Source organism: Poecilia mexicana, unplaced genomic scaffold (genome assembly GCF_051168715.1).
Source record: "Poecilia mexicana isolate PSO_F unplaced genomic scaffold, ASM5116871v1 scaffold_11, whole genome shotgun sequence".
NCBI classification, from domain to species: Eukaryota; Metazoa; Chordata; class Actinopteri; order Cyprinodontiformes; family Poeciliidae; genus Poecilia; species Poecilia mexicana.
Genome location: NW_028263380.1, coordinates 23,215,609 through 23,236,787, shown reverse-complemented (window position 1 = coordinate 23,236,787; position 21,179 = coordinate 23,215,609). Strand labels below are relative to the sequence as shown.

The following is a 21,179-nucleotide window of genomic DNA, read 5'->3' as shown; positions in this document are numbered from 1 at the left end:
GTGTTAATAATTACGACATATCAGTAAAACTGGACATGGGATAACACAAAGGGTAAATGCTCAAACCGTAGCCAGGGAGGGACTTTGCGCGTTCGCGTTCTTCCTCGTTGCCAAGCGGACTGGACGAGCTCTTCAGAGATGACCACTGTCGGCCGCTGATGCCGGAGTCTGCACCTGTGATGCTGTGCTGCTCGAAAGCATCGCCATCTGCAGGAAACTCAGCTACATGAGGAACAGAAGAAAAACCTGGGTTGAGAATTATTTTAACTAATAAATGTTCTTTATGTTTAAGCTCTGTCTAATCAATTAGTCTTAAAAATTACACATCCACATAAACAGATAAAGAAAATGTGTATAGCAAATGCTTTTTCATTATGTAAAATGTTTCACATTTCATATGTAACACCCTTGAATAAATGACCCCAAGACTCCATAAAAAATGGTTAAATTCTCTTTTCTTTCCTGTCTCTTTGATTTTAAAATCACATCTTTTTACACACCAATTAAGAGCAACAACTTCTGATTACAGAGGAGGAGGGGTTCCTGTAAGTGTTAATTACAGAAGTGAAGCATCAAACTACAAAATCACAGATGCACGCAGACATCTGGACGTGCCAAGTTACAGGCTGGAGCTGAGAGCATCTGCTCTGGGTTTTTTTCTGTGACGGACTTTTGCTTCTGTTGTTCTGCGTGTGGAGGCGTCATGGCCTCCAAAGCCTTCATTAAACATCTGGTCACCTGTTAAATTAACTGTTGTGTTTGTAGCTGCTCTTTTCCTCTCAGTGTTTTATGGTTTCAGTGGTGCTGAATATTTATCTTTACAGTAGCATTTTTAGGATTTAAATACAGCTAGTCTGAACATTTTTGCAGATATTAGACTGTGGCATCAGCTTCTACTGAGACAATTGGGTTATTATTGGATGGTAGACAGAGATAGTAACCCTCCAGTGGAGACAAAAGTCCTGCAGAGCTGCTGCTTGTGCTCTCTCTGTCTTGCTCCGACGGCGCCCTCTTCAGACGGGGAGCAGGAAGTGGTGCTTTGGGAGATACACTGCCAGGGGCAGAGTCTACTGAATCATCTGGGAGACAAAAAATAAGAGAAAAAAATCTGAAAAACCTAAGCTTGTGCTTTGAGATGCATATTTCCAGCAGAGATCTAAAAGATGGCTGTAGGTTTTAGTTATTAGACTTGTCTTATCTTACCAATGACAGAGATGCTGCATGACCTGGGACTGGTTGGACTGAGTTGTCCAAATGTGCGAGCAACCAGCGGTGCTTTAGCAGTCTGGGCTGGGGCTGGTTTGGGGGTGGTATTTGGTGGTTTGGCCCTAGGAATCAGCTCAGGTTTGGGGTCTTCAGGGTCTGTGGAAACCGCAGGATGTACGTCTGACTTCGCTGGAGAAAAGAAAAAAAAGAGAGGTAGAGGCTTAGACATCATGTGATAGTTTTGTGAAGCATAAACATATATTTTATATATATATATATATATATATATATATATATATATATATATATATATATATATATATATATATATATATATATATCAGAACAGAATATTAAAACTGGACTCTACAACTAACTGTAAAATCTAAAAACAAACTTGTAAATACATATATGGAGTGGTGCAGTTTCTTTTTTTCTACTGATTTGAAGGGCAGAACTTCGACTCGGCGGGAAATTTAATGTTTTTGATTGTTTATTCAATGTTGCATGAATCTGTGTTTTTGTGTTTAATGATGTAAAAGCACTTTGAAATGCCTTGCTGATGAAATGTGCCATTCAAATAAAATTTGATTGATTGATATGGATACATATATAAAGTTTTAGAAAGTGGAAAAAAAAACAGAAATTGTTTCACAAACAAAAACTACATTAAAGAAAAATTTTTAGACTGATTTCTGTTTTTTGTTGTCACCTTGACTAGACTTGTTCTATTAAGAAATGTAAAATATTGAATGTTTATGATGTAGCATTTGTTAAAAAATGTTTTCTTGACAGCAGTGTTTTCTTTCTTCTTTTGTCTATTGTAGTTTTTTGAAGACACTAAAACATTTACAAGCACTGTGCACTTCAAGATTTTAGAAATGTTCTGAATCTTTTCTTTTTATACCATTTTAGTTTAAAAGAGAAGGTTTTTTAAGTACAATATTTTAGTATTTTGGAACTTATTGTGAAATTTTCAATTAAAGGCAATGCCATTGTATCATATCTTATCACTCAATTTAAAAGCAAGAATTATTTATTATTTCTTTTCAGGATCTGCAGTTAGCACTGGTATAAACACACTTACGTTTGTCTGAGTCCACTTTGTCCAGGACTGATGATGAATCGGACTGAAAAAATAAAATAAAAATTCAACATTTCTCTATCGTATATCCACATTACTATGTATGTTTATTGGTGCTAATGACTGCTAGAACTAAAATAAATGTTGTACAACCTGTTGATTTGACCAACCTTCTTTTCAGCCATTTTGTCTTGTCTTGTTTTTTCTTGTCTGGCCTTCATCTCAGCCAGCAGATCCTTTCCCATCATAGGAACACCAATATGGCGATGAATGTGTGGGTTCTCCTTCTTCTCTATATTCTCCTTCTTTGGAGGACTTTCCTTCTTCTCCAGGTTTTCCATATCTTCCACCTTCCTGGTATCTTTCTCCTCCCCTGCAGGTTCAGTGGAAGTCAGAGGCGCCTCCATCTCAGAATCTGTGTGGTTCGCAGGCTGTGCCCCGTGGATCTCCTGATGAGGCTCCACTACAGAGATTGGACTTTTCACAGGTGGTATGGGAGAGGTAGGAGGGGGCTCCTCAGTGACTGGGCTTGTGGTGGAGGTGTTGGTGTTGTTGGCATGTGCAGGCTGCGGTGGTGTGATGGCCGGAGCTCCGTGGCTCTTCTCAGAGCGGGACGTTCGGGATTTAATGAGGTTGAAGAAGCCACTCTTCCTGGATTCACGCTTTTTATCTGATGCTTCTGGTGTTGGTGTTGATGGACTTCTTATGGAGGGAAGTCTGGAGAATATTCAAAATAAAGACACACAAATGTAAAATGATCTTAAAACTTCACCTAATGTTATGTTATTTTTTTTTTTTTTTTTTTGAGGTTATGAGGTAGCATTTGATCATTCATTACTTTTTTTTAGGGAAAAACAACCAAATCCAGAGCTTGAAAATAATCGTGTTCCTCAATTTCTTTGTTCAAGAACATAGAGGAACATTGTAAAGAGATGATGTCACCATTTTTTATGCAAGAACAATAAATCAATTTATGAGCAGTACTGACCTAAAGCTGAGTTTGACAACTCTCTTGGAGAAGAAGTCATCTAGACCCTCATCCAGTTTGTCCATCATGTTATTCTGCTCTGCATCATGTGACGCTGAGCTTCCAGTGGCTTGTCGCTAACACAGAGACAGCAGACAAAAAATTTAATGAAAGCGTAATAAAACACATTTTGTAAAAACTATAGCATTTATAGTGATAAAGATGATTTCATCAACTGTAAAAGTATTTTATACAATGTTGTTTTAGTTTTATGAGCCATTTCGTAATAAACCATGATATAAAGCTAAAACCAGCCACTTGCATACGATGTGCTAAAAGAAATATGATCTCATATTACTGTTATTATTATATTACATCAAGCTAAACATATTCTATTTTAGGTAGGATTATCAAAGTTATTCCTATTTGGTAAATGCCAGAATAATGTGAAAATAAATACAAAAATGTAAAATGTTAATTCACAAGATTTGACTTCAACGGAGGCATATCTGTGGATGAATTTTAAATTACATGTCAAACATACTACTTCCGTGACATAATGAAGAAAAATAAATTAAATCAGTTAATAGATAAGGAAGATAATTATGAACCTCCAGAAGCCTGGTTCATCCTCAGGCACAATTTCCACATATCTAAGTGATATGTTCAACTTTATTTATTCAGTGTAGAAACCTCCACTCCTTCTACCACCCAGGAAGGTTTTTGGCCTTCACATAGAGACTGTAACGGCTTAAAAATCTGAGGATTTAAGTATATCCAAGATGTGTTACATAAATAATGCAGTTTAACCGGAAGAACTATGAAATATTCAGAAAAGGTGTGTACCGTTCTGAAATTAAACGAAAGTTGAACAATTCTCAGTTAGCTTAATTATTCTAACTGACCTAAAACAAGAATTATGAAAAGAAGAGACAAAGTCAAAGTGTATGGAATATTCTTGTTACAACTGTGTTATAATTTTCTTAATACTGAAAAAGAAATATTGAAAAACTGTAACCATATCTTATTGATCTTCTTACTGTGGTTCTGCTGGGTTTTGTTCTCTTTTTCGGTTTCGGTCGGGATTTGGTGCAACTTTCCAGAGTTTTGTGCTCCAGCTGTGGCAGCTCTCCTATACACACAGACTTCCCATCTGATGGAGTGGGAGGGGGAGGCAGATCTTCAGAATATGACATCCTGTCTGATACTTGTGGGGGGGGAGAAGGAAGAGGAGGATCCTCGACGTGGATCGGAACCTCCTCCAGAGCTTTGTCCAGGTCAAACTCCATCTCTGTTGGAGAGACAAGGCATAGTGACTCACCATTGTAAAGTAATGCAATGGTGAGTCACTAGAATTAAACCCATCATATTAATTTAGCAAATAGTATACAGAAATTTTAGCTTCATGTACAGTTTGAGATTTCTCTGGGAATGCTCCTTGAAAGGAATGAGCCAAGTTCTGGTTTATAAAAGGATGAAAGAAACTAGGTTTGTTAGTGATTTAGAGGTCAAAAAGGTTTTCCGGAAAATTAATAAATAAATAAATCATAAATAAAAACTGATCAAAATGGAAAACTGTGTTACACTCTGTTGACATGAACAAATCAGTTACACATGTTCAATAGGGATCGATAAAACTATAAGGAGACAGGCTGTTTGCAACTGATGTCTTACAATTTCTACTGTTTGTTTCTTCACAATCATTAATCATTATAATCTCTTAAGCTGTTTTTCTAATTTTCTATTTGTCTCATGATATCTGTGAATTTTTTTAAAGATACTCCAGAAAAATTTTCCACGACTTTTAACATTTTTAAGATAGCTCATAAAGCATCCAGCAGGATACAGATCTCTTACCAAATGCCACAGAAACAGGCCTCAACATTCTGACTAGAATACTCTTCCTTTTGGATTTAGGTGTCATCTATTGAGAGAAAGGACATTTTCATTTTCTGTTTTGACTATTTTTTCTTCAACTTCTCAAAGTAAATTTATATTCCCACCATGCATGACTCCACATCATTCAGCCCATGTTTCTTGTCTCGATCCTGTTTCTGATGCTCATGGTTCTCTGGATGTAGAACGCTTTCATCCAGGACTTCTGTCTCTGACTCGGGTTCCTGATGCAACAATGGATGGTCCTTTCTGATTAGGTGGTCGGCCTGGAGACAGATGGAACAAAAGGAAAGATGGTGAATGAGTCGGAGGATGAGGAATCTGAATATTTGACAGAGGAGATGGCACTAACCAGTGTATGTTGGGATCTTGATAGAGACTCCAGGATCTCATCAACAATGCGATCAGAAAGAATGGACGCTACGCCGAGTTTCACTTCACTGTTTCACACAGAAATAATGAGGCCAGAGTCAATAAAAGTGAAAGCAGCTAAAAGACTCCATCAGAACACTGATCCAACAAAGAATACAAATGTTAGCAAAGAAAAAAATAATAAATTATTGTGATTTTTGATTAAAACTCTAGTGGAGGTTGTTTCATAAAATGCCACACTATTTATCAAAGTTGCATTAGGTGGCAAAACATTACAAATAACATACATTTTCGATGCTACGATCTGCACTGTGATCTCCTAATAAAGGCAGAGTAAAGTTAATCTGATCAGCAGGCATGCATGGTGCAGAGCAGACCTGATTTTGTTGATTATGTCCACACCGGACTGCTCCAGAAGGGTGTTTGTGACGAAGCTGCAGGGGATGGTCATCCTCCCTGCAGCAGCTTTAAGCAGCTCCTGACGAAGGCCGCTCCTCTTCATCACATGAGGACAAAGGCCTTCAGCAGCATCAACCATAGACACCAGCATGGTCTGAAATAGTCAATATCATTTGAATCCTGACTCTTAAACTTTTACAGATTGCATCGTCAATGCTGGTGGAGTTGAAGCTATGATACCTGTAGCTGCTCGTCCATCACACTTGCCACCTCTCCAGCCATCGACTCCAGCTTGTCCTGAATGGCTGCAACAAATGCAACTCTGGACCCACCACTCTTTAAGTGGTACAAGTTGGGGAGCAGCTGGAACAAAATGCAAGCAAAAAAAGAGAAATCTGCACTTATTCTGCTTCTTTATTTGGATTTATCAGTGCACTGCATACTCTGTTGGTGATGATCTGTGTTTTCTTACAGTTTTGGAGTTCTTTGCATCCTTCATGAGGTTCTCTGCCAGCTTCATGTCATCTTGAATAGAGTTGGCCTCTGAGAACTTCAGAGAGTTAAGGTGATCCTGGACTCTCACACACATCATGTCCATCATCTGAAATGTAAACACGTTTGACGGTTAAGAGGAATTTCTTAAAACGGATCAAAGAACTGTTCAGATAGCGTATCTGTACTGCTGCGCCAACCTGCTGTGTGGTGGTGGTGACTATTCCCTGCTGCAGCCTGTATGCCTGCTCCTGGAGGTATTTACGAGTCTCGTGGTTTCTCAGCAGGTACTGCTCCATCTGCAGGAATCAAAGAAAAAGGAACAACCTTTAGATTTTAAAACTTTACAAAACATAACAGATAAATGAGCAGGAACCTTTAGTAAAGCGTCCTCCGTCTTATCTGGGTTGGCTTTCAGTGCCTGAGCAGCATCCATGATGGGAACAGGCATGAATCGAATTGTGTAGTTTCTAATTTTTAAAGAGGACATAGGATTAATAGCAAGAAGAATCCTAAAACTTGGAAATGTAATAATGTTATTTTTACTTTTCCAAGGCAGCAGCTACATCCTGTAAACCCTGGGGGCTGACATTATTTCTGTCCCACACTAAGGTCCTGGAGAGCCACACAAATAAAACAGACAGAATTGAGTGTAAAACATTTTTCTGTGGTCAGTGGATGTTGAAAATAATAAAAAAAAGTCATTTATTTTTCTCTAAAACCCCTTTCACTAAATTTTAACAGACACATAGAGCTCCTGATTTTTAAAGATTCACATTGAAACATGATTTTCCAAGAAAATGAGTTTAGAAAATATGATTAGGATCCCTACTCACCTCAGCTTTGTGTTGATTTGGAGGGCTTTGGCTAGTATTTTGGCCCCCATGTCTCCCATGGAGTTTCCACTGATGTCCAGTTTGATCAGAGAAGTGTTGCTGCCCAGAGCATTAAGGACAATAGAGAGGTCGGCTTTCAACTTGGAATCAGCGAGGGACAGTGAAGTCAAAGGCTGTCAAAAAAAAAAAAAGAAAAAAAAGAAATTAGGAAAAAATAAGATAACACAACGAAAATAAGTTCAACCAATATAAAATTGTCACCATGAGGGGAAAATGAAAAGCTACAATGTCTCACTCACTGATTCTTCTTCTTGAATCATATGAACCAGGTTATCCAATACTTGAGCAACATTTCTGTGGTAACAGCATAAAAAAAACAATTATCTAAAGTCAAAACTGTGAAAAGCTAATCCTGGGCTGCTATAAAGTAATTGTTTTTTTGTGGCCACTTACTTGGATTTGATATTGTTAAAGTTTTTGCCCAACGAAAGGTGCCTGATGGAGCGGTTTTTGGCCAGCCACACAAGAAGGGTGGTGAGATCCATGTCCAAACCTAAACCGGACAACAGAAGCATGGGCTTAAATCTGCAGAAGCACAAATCCAAAATGTGTGTGTGGAAGCTAAAATGTTCTTACTGTTGTCTGAAATATCCAGACTGGAAATGTTTGGGATCTCAGCGATGCAACCCTCTAAAATCTGTGAGCCTCCCGAACGAAGCTGCAGGGAAATGCACTCTTTTTTTTGTAAAACTTCTTCAGATTTGTGACTATTTTTGAATTCACTTATAGCATTTAAAAATAGGCTGCTAAAAAGTGCTGAGGTCTGTGGTGGACTTACATCACAGCTGCTGAGATCCAGAGAAACATCACTAAGGTTTGGATTACAACCAAGGCCCAACAACAACGACCTACCAACAAAATTAGTTAGTAATGCCAGTGTAATATAGACTTAATTTGCAAAGATTACGACGACCCCTTTTTCTACATCCATGTTTTTAATTATTACTGCAAGAAAAGGTTTTTAATTTTTTTTTAATTTTTAAAGAGTGTTTTGGAGCACCTCATAAATCTGCATTTGTCAGAGTAAAATTTTGAAATTAAACCCTTCTAGTAGGAAAAATAAATAGTTTGATTATGGTTTTTAAGCACATGGCTTACTCAAATTGCATGTTGTTAAATGACTTCCTCCTTTGTGTGCAGAGAAAGGAGGAAGTGAATTTCAATCCCACAAAATCAAAAGTTACTGAACGGCTTTTGTTGCCAACTCTATCTGGGATTTTTGATGCAATCAGATAAAAAAAATGCCCAATTTAAACTAATAATTAATATTGGAGCAAATGAAAGCAAGGCCTAAATTATCTTGGTTTTCTACAACTGAACTATTTAGACTGAAACCGACTTTAATCTATTTTCGTCACTTGGTTGGTAGAAACAGATTGAGGAAGAAGACAAGAAAATGGAGGAAAAAAAACTTAAAAGCTGCATTTTTTTTTACCAGGAGCTGATATCTAAATGTTTATTCCCAAAAAGACTGCTGTGTTAGTCACAGATAAACATTACATTTCTTTCCAAGTAAAGATGTACATCTTACCAAACCCTTAGTTGTTATAAAATGACGGCACTCTCAACACATAAATTCATTCTGTGTCCGACTGATTGCGTTAACTTAGTTCATACAAAACGCTGATGTCTGGATAAGAAATGTTGCCCACTTGTGCTTATGCACAGCTTTCGAAGCACTCCAGGCATTCTTTTAAGTAAGAGCCACTGACATCATATACTTCCTGCAAATTGGTCCAACATCAGCTTAGCTTGAAAATGTCTAAACCAGTTTAAGCCATTCTTACTTCAGAGCCTCCAGCGGCAGTTTGGTTCCTGATAGACTAACAGACGTCAGAGCCTGAGCACTGCTGAAAAACTGCTTGAAGGACGAAGGGATTTCTTTGCACTTCCTGTAAGAGTGTTAAAAAAATATTAATTTTTTCTACCAAAGGTGTTCAGATACACAGCAAATTCTGAGTATGTTCTCTGTTTAATAATTGGAATGCATTTTCTCGGTTAATAAATACTTTATTTCATGGGCAACCAAGAATCTAGAATCTGAGCATATATTTGATGCCTTTTCCTCTCTTTGTAGTTAAAACCAGTGGTTCCTAATCGTACTGTTTAACAGATAATGGCAATTGAGACCTGCTGCCAACTACAAGCTGATCTACACAAACACTGATAACAGTCAAATCCAATAATATAAAAAAAAAAAAAAAAAAACATAGCCACCCTAAGCAACTATCATTATTCCTTTTTTGTTCATTGATTATATGCTTATGTCTTATGAAGAATACGGAATAGATAACTAATCGGACATTGAAGCCAAACCTAGTTTGATTACTGGAGATCAGAATTCCATACTGAATTTCACTGCCCTAAACTTTCTGTAAAAGTCTTACATAATAGTTTCATAATGAATATTCAGAGTCTGACCTGTGAGAGAAGACTGTTCTTGACATGTTGAGGATGGCAAGATGCTTCAAAGATCCTCTGCACAGAGATGCACACACCTGAAAAAATACGCAAAATTATGCAAAGTAAAATAAAGCAAAATCATAGATGTAAATCAGTGCATGTATGATATGACCACGAAACACCAAAACAAGCTCAATAAAAGGACGTCTTGATTTGTAAGTAGCTATCTGAGCGGCTTTTACCAGCTCCAGGGAACAATCACTGTTTGACAGATCCAGAGTTTCAAGACAGTTTGGGTGACTCAGGAAATTGTGCAAATTCTGCAAAGACAACACAGAGAACCACATTAAGCATAAAGCAGAGAACAGTAAAGCTTAACAGGAGAGGACATGGTGTTGCATACCTGAAGGTCATCTCCTCTCAGGGAGTTCCCCGACAGGTCAAGGTGTGTGAGGGTGGAGGCGATGATGGGGTTGGCGCACAGTGCCTGACAGAGGCTGTTTACACCTGCAATACAAACTTGTTCTTAAAAAAAAAAAAGCTTGCGAACAGTAAATAACTATTTTTTGTTTTCTACTCGCCTTTGGGAGACATGGAGGTCTTTGAGAGATTCAAGTTCTGTAGGCCCATGGGCAGTTTGGCTAGCTGAGAACTCAGAGCATAGACACCTGAGAGAAAGATTCAGACACCGGATTGTTTGCATTTAGAAAGTGAATCATGAATTTTAGAAATTCACAGCTTTTTCTTATTTTGCTATTAGCTCAGTTCAGTTTTTTATGTCCCCTTGAGACACTTTACAAGACAAAGTGGGTCAAAATCGTATCAAATTATACAGAAATATCTAATTAAATAAGTGAAATTCACACCAGTTAAACTCAATCATATAAAGAGACGTACATGTGGTTACATCAAGGGTAATTTGAATGATCTGAAAACAGCACCTTGAAGATTAAAGTCATGTCAACAGGATAACATGCTCAGCTCATGATGTTCAAAATACACCAGAGTTGACCATTTTCTTCTCATCCACTAGTTATTGTTGCATGTATTTAGAGAGAAAAATCTAATGCTGGTATTAACATTTTGAAAACTTTGCATACTAAATGTCTGCTTATAAAATGTTGAATTTTTAAATTTAATTGAGGTGTAAAATACAAAGAAACCCTTTCTAATAACATAAAAAATGTATCATTCTTTCACAATTATTGTATTTCTGCTCAATTTCACAATAACTTTCCATCTGCTTGAACTCTAATTAGTCAAATAGGAAGTGTCTGTGTTTCAATGATAAATAGATAACCCCTACTCTCATGCCCTACCCTGTACAAACAGTAAAGAACATTGTTTGAGATGTGTGGGTGTGTGTAACCTTTGTCCTCTAGGGAGTTGTTGCTCAGATTGAGTGTGTGCAGCGTGCAGGATGGGTTATGTGACAGAGCACCTGAAAGTTTCTGAGCAAAATCACTGAGGAAGAGACAAAGCAGAAACAGAATGTCAGAATCACAGACTGACTTTAACACCTGTGAGCAGAAAACCTGAATGGATGCAGCAACTCAACAAGCTAGGCTAATGAGACCTGATAAATTATAAATCACTGTCTTAATCAAAATGTTTGTGTTAAAAATAGCTTATTTTTGGACAATGGTAATCTGACATTTTCAGTCCAGCATTGTCCAGAACCAATTCTTCTAGTCGACTGGATCGGGCAACTACTCTGAGGATCTGGTCACACACATCTGTAGGCTGGAAGACAGAAACACCAAACACAATGAGGGAAAAAAGTATATATTATTTAAACAATAAAATAGGAATATTTAAGTTACAACTGAAATGTAAAACAGAACTTCAAGATGTTACCAGTTTGTAGTCTTTGGTTGATAGCTTGGTGAACCACTGGTTGTATTCTAGAACTGCAATGATCGCCACAAGATCCCTGCAGGACAAATATAAGAAAGTTCAAATAAATATCTACACCAGGTGGAGGGTATGTGTGAATGTGGTGGCAACTGAGATCAGATCAGAGTTTAAAACCTGTTCTCCAGATGAACAAAGTCCTGCAGGTTCAGTTCTCTAGTGTCCTGACTTAAATAGATTGTGTCAACATCCTGCAAAATGTAGAAACAACATGTGAGATAAAAAAAGAACAAAATACAACAGAAAGAGTGAATATTGTCATAAAATCAAAAACAGTAATAATAAAAAGAAAATAGCATCAACCAGAAGCAGCTTCAGAAGATGTGCAAAGAGTCTGCAGGAGTAATTGCTTCAGTTTGAAAAAGAGGGGAAAATATGTATATTTAATAGATATAAACATGAAAAAAGAACAAAAAATAAAAGCCCATAAAATGCAGAAGAAAAGAAAACAAATACAGAGAAATATCAAGCCAAACATTATTAAAACAACGTGGCCAAGAAAGGAAATTAAAAAGTTAAAATGTTAAAAAAAATAAAATAAAAACAAATAAAGGAAGATAGTTTCTCCATACTGACCCACTGGACCTCCTCTCTGTATGGCAGACCCAAGCTGTCACACACACACCAGTACTGATGAGAAAAGCCACCTGGAGGAGACGTCACAGCAATGTGTCAGTGATCAAATGAAAAAACATTCATTGAAATCTGCCTAGATTATTTATTTACTTATTTTATTTTTCTTATTCTTGTCTTTTTTTATTAAATTTCTTTTTTAATTAACTTTATTTACCACAGGGTCCTAAGTCCGCTGAACACTGATCGTTCCAGACGGCCTGCAGGGCTGTTAACCTCTCTGGAGGTTTCAAATTCAACTTCCTCATCAACTTCCTTCCTTACAGAGAGATACAGGAGGAAATTGGAAAAATGTACCAAAAACATGTGAGAAATCAAAACATGAAGAGCCAAATACATTCTCTTAAACAGATAAAGTGTTTTAATAGATAACATTACATACATTTTTACAATAAATTTCTCATGTACGGTTATTTTATTCTCAAAATTCTGTAGAGTTAAGGTTGTTTTCTAAAGTTTCTGCTGGATAACTTTCTAAATATAACTATTAATTTACTGTAAAATAAACTGAAATAGCATCTCTGTGTTTAAAAATCAACTGAGGTGTTAGTTGGAGCATCACATATTTTGGTTACATGAAACACAATTCCAAATTAAATCTTTTTTTTTTTTTTTTTACAAAGCACTTTTGATAAAATATTGGTAGGTAGTTATTAGATTGTTGACACCGATACAAAGTAAGCTCCTTAAATTTGAACCAAATGTATGATTTTATTCCTTATTTCTGTCTGAACATTTGATCCTGTCAAAGTCTGAGGTTTGCTCCGTGGTGGTACCTACACAGGTGAGCTGGCAGGACAGATCCGGTGAAGACAGTTGCCGATCTGAGCAATCACCTCATCCACCTCCTCCACTGAGCCCAGCCGGAAGCTCCAAGGCCCACGCTCATGTTCCAAAACCAACTGCAGGGGGCGACACACACAAAGAAGCATGGCACAGCCTTACTTCATCTCACTGTTGTGTTACAAAGAAGAGAATTAGCTGCTTCACACTAAAGATTTTGTGACATACAGATACGTCAATAAGATGCAGGGTTACGGTCATGGGTTTAGACTTGACAGAAGCAGCCTAATGGAAAAATGTTTTGTGCACTTTTAGTATTTCCTTTGCTGAAATGTGCGGGTTTCTGTGTGTACTAAGCTTGCAACCTGTGTACATGGCTAAAGTAAAATGTTCTACCTCAGATCATGTCTGGTGTGTGATCACATGAAATACAACACAATGCATCACTTTCGGGCTTTTGTCAATGTCATAAATATAATTTAAATCATAAACCACTCTGATGGTAAAATAGTTTGTTGTACTTGTACCTGAGTGGGCTTGTTGCTGCTGATTCCCTCAATATCCAAGTAGTTGAATGACTGCTCAACCTGAGATAAACAAGAGAATACTAAATTTATCATTTCATTATTCACATTAAATTAATTGCACTCTTTCCAAGTTTTGATAGAAAAAAAAAAGAAAGAAAATGGGTGTTTTTGTCTCACATCTTAAAAAAGAAACAGCATCTCAAAATGTGGACAAATACCAAAAATTCAAATCAACTTCAGACTGGATCTCCATCAAAACAAATACAAGTTGTAGAGCTGTAAATGCTGTGGTAAATGTCAAAGCAGAGTGTGGTCCACAATAACACAAAAACATAAATATCCATTTTTTATTCCTTTGTTTGAGTCACCTATTTACTTTATGAAGTCTTGGTTTAACAGATCAACGCACAAGTGAGAATCTACAAAGAAAGTTGACATGAGATGCATTATTCTGAGTAACTGAGCCTGAAGTTATATTTCAGACCCAAAACAATAGGTAGGAAGCCTAAAGTTGGATCTGGTTTCCACATCTAATATGGCAAACATCCTAAATAAATGTTTGCATTCTGAAAATCTTTCTTTGATCTGAGCTATATTATGATCTATAAGACAATACTGTGTTTCCAACTTTGTGGTAACAAGTCAGGGCAGGCCGGTACCTGCTTCAATGCAGCAATGCCTGCAAGGCAGCTCCATGATAACAGATTTTACAGAACATCTCTTGCTCTGCCAACATCCCTGATAGGAGTTGGTGTGCCGGCTGTCAGCCAGACGACTTCACTGATGGACCTCGCTCACACGTGTGGCTGGAGTGGAGCAACATCTGGTGCAAAAGCCTGAGGCCAGGGGAATGGAGGCCGCTGTAAACACATTTTAACCCTGACTGGAATGGACCGCTCAGTTACATTCAGCTTAAATGTTCAAGTGTGTTTAGATTACCAGGAAGAATCTGGTATGAAGACTAGAAGCTTTGGTAAATACCCTTATGTCTCACCAAGCTCCAGCTCGTTTTGGGAAAAAGCGTGGAAAAATTCCACGTACTACTCCTTTTGAACTGTAACTTAAAATCATAAAATTCATACCTGGCTTTTTCTGTGCAGAACAGAAGCACCTGTGTGTCTGACTGCATGATTCGTATTTTTCAGGTCAAATTGAAACAGAATCTTACAGTAAAAGGAGCAAATTAATTATCAAAAACACAACTATGGTTGGAAAAAAAAAATCTTCCAATCAAAACAAAAGCTGCAAACAATGTGCAGAGCAAATGTCTGGGGGAAAAGCCAGACCCTCAGTTTCATTTTCCTATGAATTCAGGGGAGAAATGTGCTGCCTGCCAAAGAGAGCAAGTGTAATGCAATAAAAAGGTGGGAGAAACCAGAGTGGAAAAGGAAGAGAAACAACTGAATTTATTATAAAATCTGACAAATAGCAGAGACAAAATGTCTACTCTAGCGTGAAGCAGAAAGGGAATACCAGAGAAATAGATAAAAAAAAACTGAGCGAGAATGAAACAGGAAGAGGCAAAGAGGCAGTGCCCACTCCTCTGCTCTGTTTGCCAGCTGTTAAATTCCTCCATTGTCTCTTTTTTTCTCTCTCCCTCTGCTGGGACAGTACACACTCAGGAACAAACCTCTCTCTGTTTCACTCTCACACACACAAAGTTAGACAAACCACTGACCCACTCTGGAACAACAGATCAGGGGTCAGCTGGCAGATCTAGACATCTCCGACTTGCACATTCTGTTTATAGGTTATTTACCACACACTGATGTTTTTCAGCTGTGTCCCTTAACTGGTTTATCATACAGCATTTTTAGAGGGAGGGGAGTGTTGTTTTTTATTACTATTGGGGTAAAGTACTCATGAGCAATCAAGGTCTTAACAGCAGCAAAAAGGAGTCAGCCTGATCTCAGTTTGAAGAAGCAGGCAGCAGGTAGAAAACCCATGGGGAGGTCAAAATAGCAACTTCTCAAAACTAAATCAAGGTAAGAGAGAATAAAAAACAATCTGAACTCAAATCAACAATCAGAATTCAAAATTCAAATTTATATCATTGCTGATATAAATTTGTTATAAAAGTATTACTGACTGCACTTTAAAAATTAGGTATCTTTATGTTATTAAAGGTAAAGTTTAAACAGTAATGAGTTATTGGTTAATGTCAAGTTGTCATAACAAAGACATTTTGAATAATGTCAACTTTGTATTAAAAGTGTCATAATTTACCGAATGACGCTTTATGACAACAGTCATAAATATTCATGAAGGCTTATTCATGTTCATGACAGGTGTTATGTCATGTTTATGACAGTGTCATGTCAGTCTTATTCAACCCCCTTCAAATAAAGTGTTACCAAAGTTTTTGACTAAAGTGTAACGAAATATCAAAAGCTCAAAGAGAGGTCAGGGGCGTTGTATTCTCCCATTTATATCCATGCAATATTGATCACTGGTAAATCATTGCTGAGGACAAAGGTCACATTACCATGAGGTAGTGAAGTAGGTTAATATGGTCAAGAACATCTGAAGAAATGCCAATTTTGTCCCATTTTTCAATCTCTTCTCATCTTAATCTGTCTGAGAATCCACATGATCTGCCAAGACAAGCCTGATTCACACAGACTCCACCCGGCAAACCACAGGAGCAAAAGATCTGATCCCAGAGTCTCGGTGCCAGACACCACGCAGGGCACGCCTAGAAGTCCCACGTTCATTCCATAACGGGTCAGAGTTGGGATTAAAGACACGAGCACAAGTGTATTTTAATGTTACACTAGTGTTTAAATGCTTTCTGCTAATGGATAACAGGGCTGAAACGATTAATTGGATGAATCAGTTATAGAAATAAATGTCAACTGATAAATGATTAAATGGAGAATATATACTCAAAGAAGGCAATTTTGCTGAAACATCATATTCAGAGCAGTAAGCCAAACAAATACAAAGTCTATACATTTTGCATTTAAGCTTAAAAACCATTGTAAATTTATTCTACCCAAATCTCTGCAAATGTGATAGTTTTAGCTTCATCTGGTTCAAATTCTGTAAAAAAAAATCTATTTACACATGTTTACAGGAAGTGCCAATACTTTTAGGGGGAATTGTACATCTGTTGGTCTGCAATGAATGTTATCAGGTCGCTGGTTCTCGAATTCTTAATCTTTCTATTACAAACATGCTAAAAAGTATCATTTGTGCTCTGCTGTTGTACTCTTGAAGTATAAGTATTAAAGTCACAGAGGCATGGGTTGAACTCAACCCACACTGCTTAGAATAAAAATAAAAACGTAACTTATGATCCTCCATAACGATTAAAATCTCATGATCTTTTGTTCCATGAAATTCAAATCCAATCCCAACCAGCTGACATCCTTCCTGAGTTTAAATTTGAGTTTGTTTCTGCATCAGACTTTCCCAACTATTTATAAAATTGTTGAGCTTGATTCACATGAACATTAGTAATAACATTCCCTGGTAAAAAAAAAAAAAAAAAAAAAAATAAGGTTGCAAGTAGAATAGTGGGCTGAGAACAAGGAAACAGCATAAGTAATTTTATGACTTTGACTGCCCTTGTAATAAATCAATGTAATTAATGGCTTGTAAATTTTTAGAACTATTTATCAAATCCAAATAGGGACGTTCACCACACCAGGCTTCAGAATATAATAGATTTGCTTTTGAGATTTCTAAACAAATGTATTTGTAGTTTTGCCTTCTACATTTTCAAAATATGAATGTAGGTCATGTCTTTTTTTGGGAGGCGGTTTGTCTTTTTTTAAGTAAAAATATGCTGTTTAGACAGTTATTTTAATTTTATGAGAGAAAAGATTCTGTTAGATCCTGTAAATATTATTACTTTGCTTAACTCTTAAAGTCATCCCACAGTGTTTTTCTCTCTATATAAGCTCTGCCCTTCGGGTTTGAACTTTTCTTCCTGTCACTGTTTTCCTTTCCCACAGGCTGTGTTCTCACAGCTGCATGGTGGGTAAGACTATCAAATATCTCCATATGGAGGGACCTGTTCTCATCTGGCAACAGGGACAAAGAGACTGAACATGAGAGAAAAGGAGACTGAAAGAGAAAAAGAGACCAGACCATTTTAGAAATGTTCAGATAAACAGAGATCAGAAAAGAGGAAGTGGAAAAAAAAATTATGATTTAATATAGCGCTATACAGTTTGGTGCACGCAGTGGAACTTGTAATGCAATATTGTTATTTTAAGAATAAGGAACCATCATCCTTTTAGCAAGTTCAGATGTTTAAGTGGTTGTGTTTTCTCCATGTCATATGTATATTACAGTGTGCAGACATATTTCTTTTGAGGTAGTCTGACATTGATGGTTGAACATTCATGCCATTTATATTTGAATTTAATGGTCTGAACAGATGAAAATGCCTTCACACATCCTTAAATTGTACCAAAGATGGTATTGTGCAAATCCACAATTTCCTTCCTGGTTTTCCTTTTGTGATTTCTTTAGAATTTTTTATGAAGTCATATTGTATAATTTAAACTTTATACAAATAAAACCATTCTGCAGTTTAACCAGCTGCTTTGTCGCCCACCTGTTGATGTTTTGCAGGTACCATATCTAGGTACCTACAACAGCTCAGCATGTCAGTATGACATAATGAATACATTTATAAATACTGCAGAGAAAGAAAAAATAAAACCATTAACCTATTCTATAGGCATAATACCTATTCTAAACAAAACTATGTGGATTTATTAAAATAAGTTCTCATACATGTAGAGAGAGTTCAGCTAACCTTGGAAGGGACCCGTGCTGTCAGCAGATAGGCTCGATGTGACGCCAACGCCTGCAGAAAGACAGAGATGTTCAATAAAAGGAGAGGAGTTTGGTTTACCAATTAGGCCATGGCAAAATAAAACTACATTCCATCATCATTTAAGGAATATCTACAACAAATAAAGAAAATAAAAAGACTGTCAGACATTATTATAATGTCCTATGCTTTAAACTACGGCTTAAAAAAGCTGAAAGTTGAAATTTGTATTGTTTTACCCGATGCACATTCATGAGTTCTTACACATTTGTAAAGGCCTAAGGTCAGAGGAAAAGTGAAGAAAATGTCAACCAAAATAAAAGGACAGAAAATAAATCTGCTCACTTTCAGCCCACACATAGTCAGATAATTTCCTCCTAAGGTTACATACCAACACGTTAGCATTTTTCCCTTCGCAGAGAGCTGCAAAGTGTGTTGGCCTCTTAAGAGGGTTTTTAACGGAGTGTGATAATGATATACATTATCTGAAACCACAGAGTGAGTGCATATTGTGGCTTCCCACTCAGCAAACACTACGAAGTTTCATGCTGACAAAATTAGCAACTTATTTTTACCCAAAATGTCTGACATTTTCCTTGAATTATTTTTGAATTGTGCAAGTTAATAGCCGTTGTGACATTTTCTCTGTAATGATGTTGAAAGAAAATGATAGGGGGGGGGGATCCATGCTAAGTCAGCCATGGCTGACAGGAGGCTAAGCCAGCTGTGGCATTTACAGTAACCCATTGTGTAGCTGAGTGAGGTCTCTCCAGGTCACATCTCCTTAAGTCCAGCTTCCAGCAAATAAGATAGTGATTCCTCAGACAGGCAGAGTTTCAGATAATGGCCTGTGATAGTGGTTTGCCTTGAGAAGTCTGAAAATATCTGCATTCAGGTGTTTTGCAGATAAGAGAATAGTACTGTTGTGCGTTTGAAGTCCAATGGATTCAAGCTGTCAGACCAAATAGTAGGACAGGCAGAGTGAGGGCTACAACTCACAGAAATCAAAGCCTCGAGTTTGTTTTGTTAAAGAAAGGCTAACAAAAAAAACAACTAAAGACTAAAACTAAAAGTGTCGTTTTAAAGACATTTAAAAACCTTTTTTTGTTTGGTTTTAAACTAGATTAACTGTTATCTTTTAAATCGCCCAAACTTCAGACTTCCTGAAAGTCTCAGAGTTTTTTCCAAAGAACATCAACAAATGTTTCCACTGATGTTCATTACAATCCTTCTCTCTACCTTCAGAGGAGCAACTCTGTCAAGGTAAAGTTAAGGTTAACACTGGCAAACAAATCATTTCAGCTTTGAAATGTTCTCAAATAAAAATACACATCATTTTGTTTAAGTATAACACAGCAAATTGTTCATAATTGCAAATCAAAAAGCTGTATGTGATCCTTGCACCAACACTTTGGTGCTCAAAAGATACAAATCTTTGTTAAAATTGTATATGTGTGTGATGTATAAAAGACTAACATACATTTTTTAATTCACCTATTTTTTTAGAAACACTTCTACGAGTTAACTTCAACATTTAGGCTTTATTGCTGGCTGCATCTTGATTTTGCAATATTTGAACACTCTGCTAAATTCATGAGAAGGGGAGAACATCACTCGTCCACAGCCCTCTTTAAGTGACTCCACAGATTTTTGGGTAGATTTTGTTCTTAACTCTTGTTAGGCACTTCCAAAACTTCAATTTTAGTCCTACAAAGTAATTCCTGTACTGGATAGATGAACCTTCTCTTCCTCCTAAGCTCTTCAGAAAACTCCTGAAAGTCAAAGTGGTTCTTTGGAGGTTTTCTTTAAAAGAAAAAGCTCCTGTCTTACATGTCTTCTCCTTAGCCCAGACATTGTTGCAAACAGAACACAACCAATACTTAGCAGAAAATTATGCAGTGTTGCCACTTGGCTGCCTCCCTCAACAGCTTCTGTTTTGTCCATTCATCAGTTTTAGAGAAAAGTTTATTCTGCTTTTGAGGCTTGTATGTTAGAACATTAACAAAACTAATTTCAAATGCAATCAGAAAATTCCCAAAGATGCATGAAGTACTGTAAAATGTCCTGGAAGGATGCTCTGACTGGATTGATAAAACACAGTTGACCAACACCCACGGAGGAAATAGGAATTTATTACTGAATGTGGAAAGTTGGCACTGGACCTCAAGTAACTTTCATTTTGTTCCTTTTTACCTTCCCTGTAGACTGTGGGAACTTGGTTTTCAAGTGAAATTCAAGTGTAACTTATTTTAAAAGATGACTTGACCACTGAGTAAGAGTTTGTTCATTTCTCTTCAAATAAGCTTTTTACTTTCTCCTTGGTTTAGGAATGACTCAACTAGGAAAGTGACACTTTAATAAGTTTAATTCATCTTCTTTGTCATTGTGAGGCAGCTCTTGACATTATACTATCCAAAATACTCAAAGTAAGTGTGATGCCCTATTCCATATATTACAGCACATTTATTGAACGCTTTCTCCTGACTGATACTTTAAATGCCATCCTTTTGTAATCTGCTTCTAAAAGATACAAAGAAGCAAATGGCAAGAAAATAATACATGGAATTCATTTTTTTTGAACCCAGATCCCAAAATACACAAAGATGAACAATATGTTCAAAGTAATTGTATACAATGTTCTTCTCAGTTGAAGCACAAGAGGCTATTAAAAGGCCTGCTCAGGCAGCTGAACTTTATTTCAGTTTCAACAGTCACTATAATAGATGGCAGGGGTGAATTAAGAAAAAAAGGTGTTGGTTTAAGGTTGTGCACATTTAAAGGACAAGGTTAATGCATCTCTTTAGGCTTTATATTTTCT

The 21,179-nt window shown here is 36.9% G+C and overlaps 1 protein-coding gene across 1 annotated transcript in view; it reads right to left on the bottom strand.

The window, feature by feature from the left end:
- carmil1 (capping protein regulator and myosin 1 linker 1) overlaps positions 1-21,179 on the bottom strand; it is a 30,488-nt gene that overhangs the window by 2,684 nt on the left and 6,625 nt on the right. Inside the window, exons 3-37 of the mRNA XM_088010432.1 lie at positions 18,344-18,394; positions 13,573-13,632; positions 13,043-13,164; positions 12,420-12,517; positions 12,206-12,276; positions 11,747-11,820; positions 11,573-11,648; positions 11,370-11,458; positions 11,085-11,179; positions 10,297-10,383; positions 10,119-10,222; positions 9,958-10,035; positions 9,734-9,810; positions 9,100-9,204; positions 8,091-8,160; positions 7,889-7,970; positions 7,706-7,805; positions 7,552-7,606; positions 7,253-7,425; positions 6,963-7,031; positions 6,793-6,886; positions 6,617-6,715; positions 6,397-6,525; positions 6,165-6,287; positions 5,903-6,078; positions 5,506-5,593; positions 5,261-5,419; positions 5,115-5,181; positions 4,298-4,548; positions 3,279-3,394; positions 2,461-3,007; positions 2,294-2,336; positions 1,204-1,395; positions 942-1,079; positions 67-222 (exon numbers count right to left, since the gene is read on the bottom strand). Coding sequence (XP_087866558.1) covers positions 67-222; positions 942-1,079; positions 1,204-1,395; positions 2,294-2,336; positions 2,461-3,007; positions 3,279-3,394; positions 4,298-4,548; positions 5,115-5,181; positions 5,261-5,419; positions 5,506-5,593; positions 5,903-6,078; positions 6,165-6,287; positions 6,397-6,525; positions 6,617-6,715; positions 6,793-6,886; positions 6,963-7,031; positions 7,253-7,425; positions 7,552-7,606; positions 7,706-7,805; positions 7,889-7,970; positions 8,091-8,160; positions 9,100-9,204; positions 9,734-9,810; positions 9,958-10,035; positions 10,119-10,222; positions 10,297-10,383; positions 11,085-11,179; positions 11,370-11,458; positions 11,573-11,648; positions 11,747-11,820; positions 12,206-12,276; positions 12,420-12,517; positions 13,043-13,164; positions 13,573-13,632; positions 18,344-18,394 — 4,114 coding nt within the window. The remainder of the gene's footprint in view (positions 1-66; positions 223-941; positions 1,080-1,203; positions 1,396-2,293; positions 2,337-2,460; positions 3,008-3,278; positions 3,395-4,297; positions 4,549-5,114; positions 5,182-5,260; positions 5,420-5,505; positions 5,594-5,902; positions 6,079-6,164; positions 6,288-6,396; positions 6,526-6,616; positions 6,716-6,792; positions 6,887-6,962; positions 7,032-7,252; positions 7,426-7,551; positions 7,607-7,705; positions 7,806-7,888; positions 7,971-8,090; positions 8,161-9,099; positions 9,205-9,733; positions 9,811-9,957; positions 10,036-10,118; positions 10,223-10,296; positions 10,384-11,084; positions 11,180-11,369; positions 11,459-11,572; positions 11,649-11,746; positions 11,821-12,205; positions 12,277-12,419; positions 12,518-13,042; positions 13,165-13,572; positions 13,633-18,343; positions 18,395-21,179) is intronic.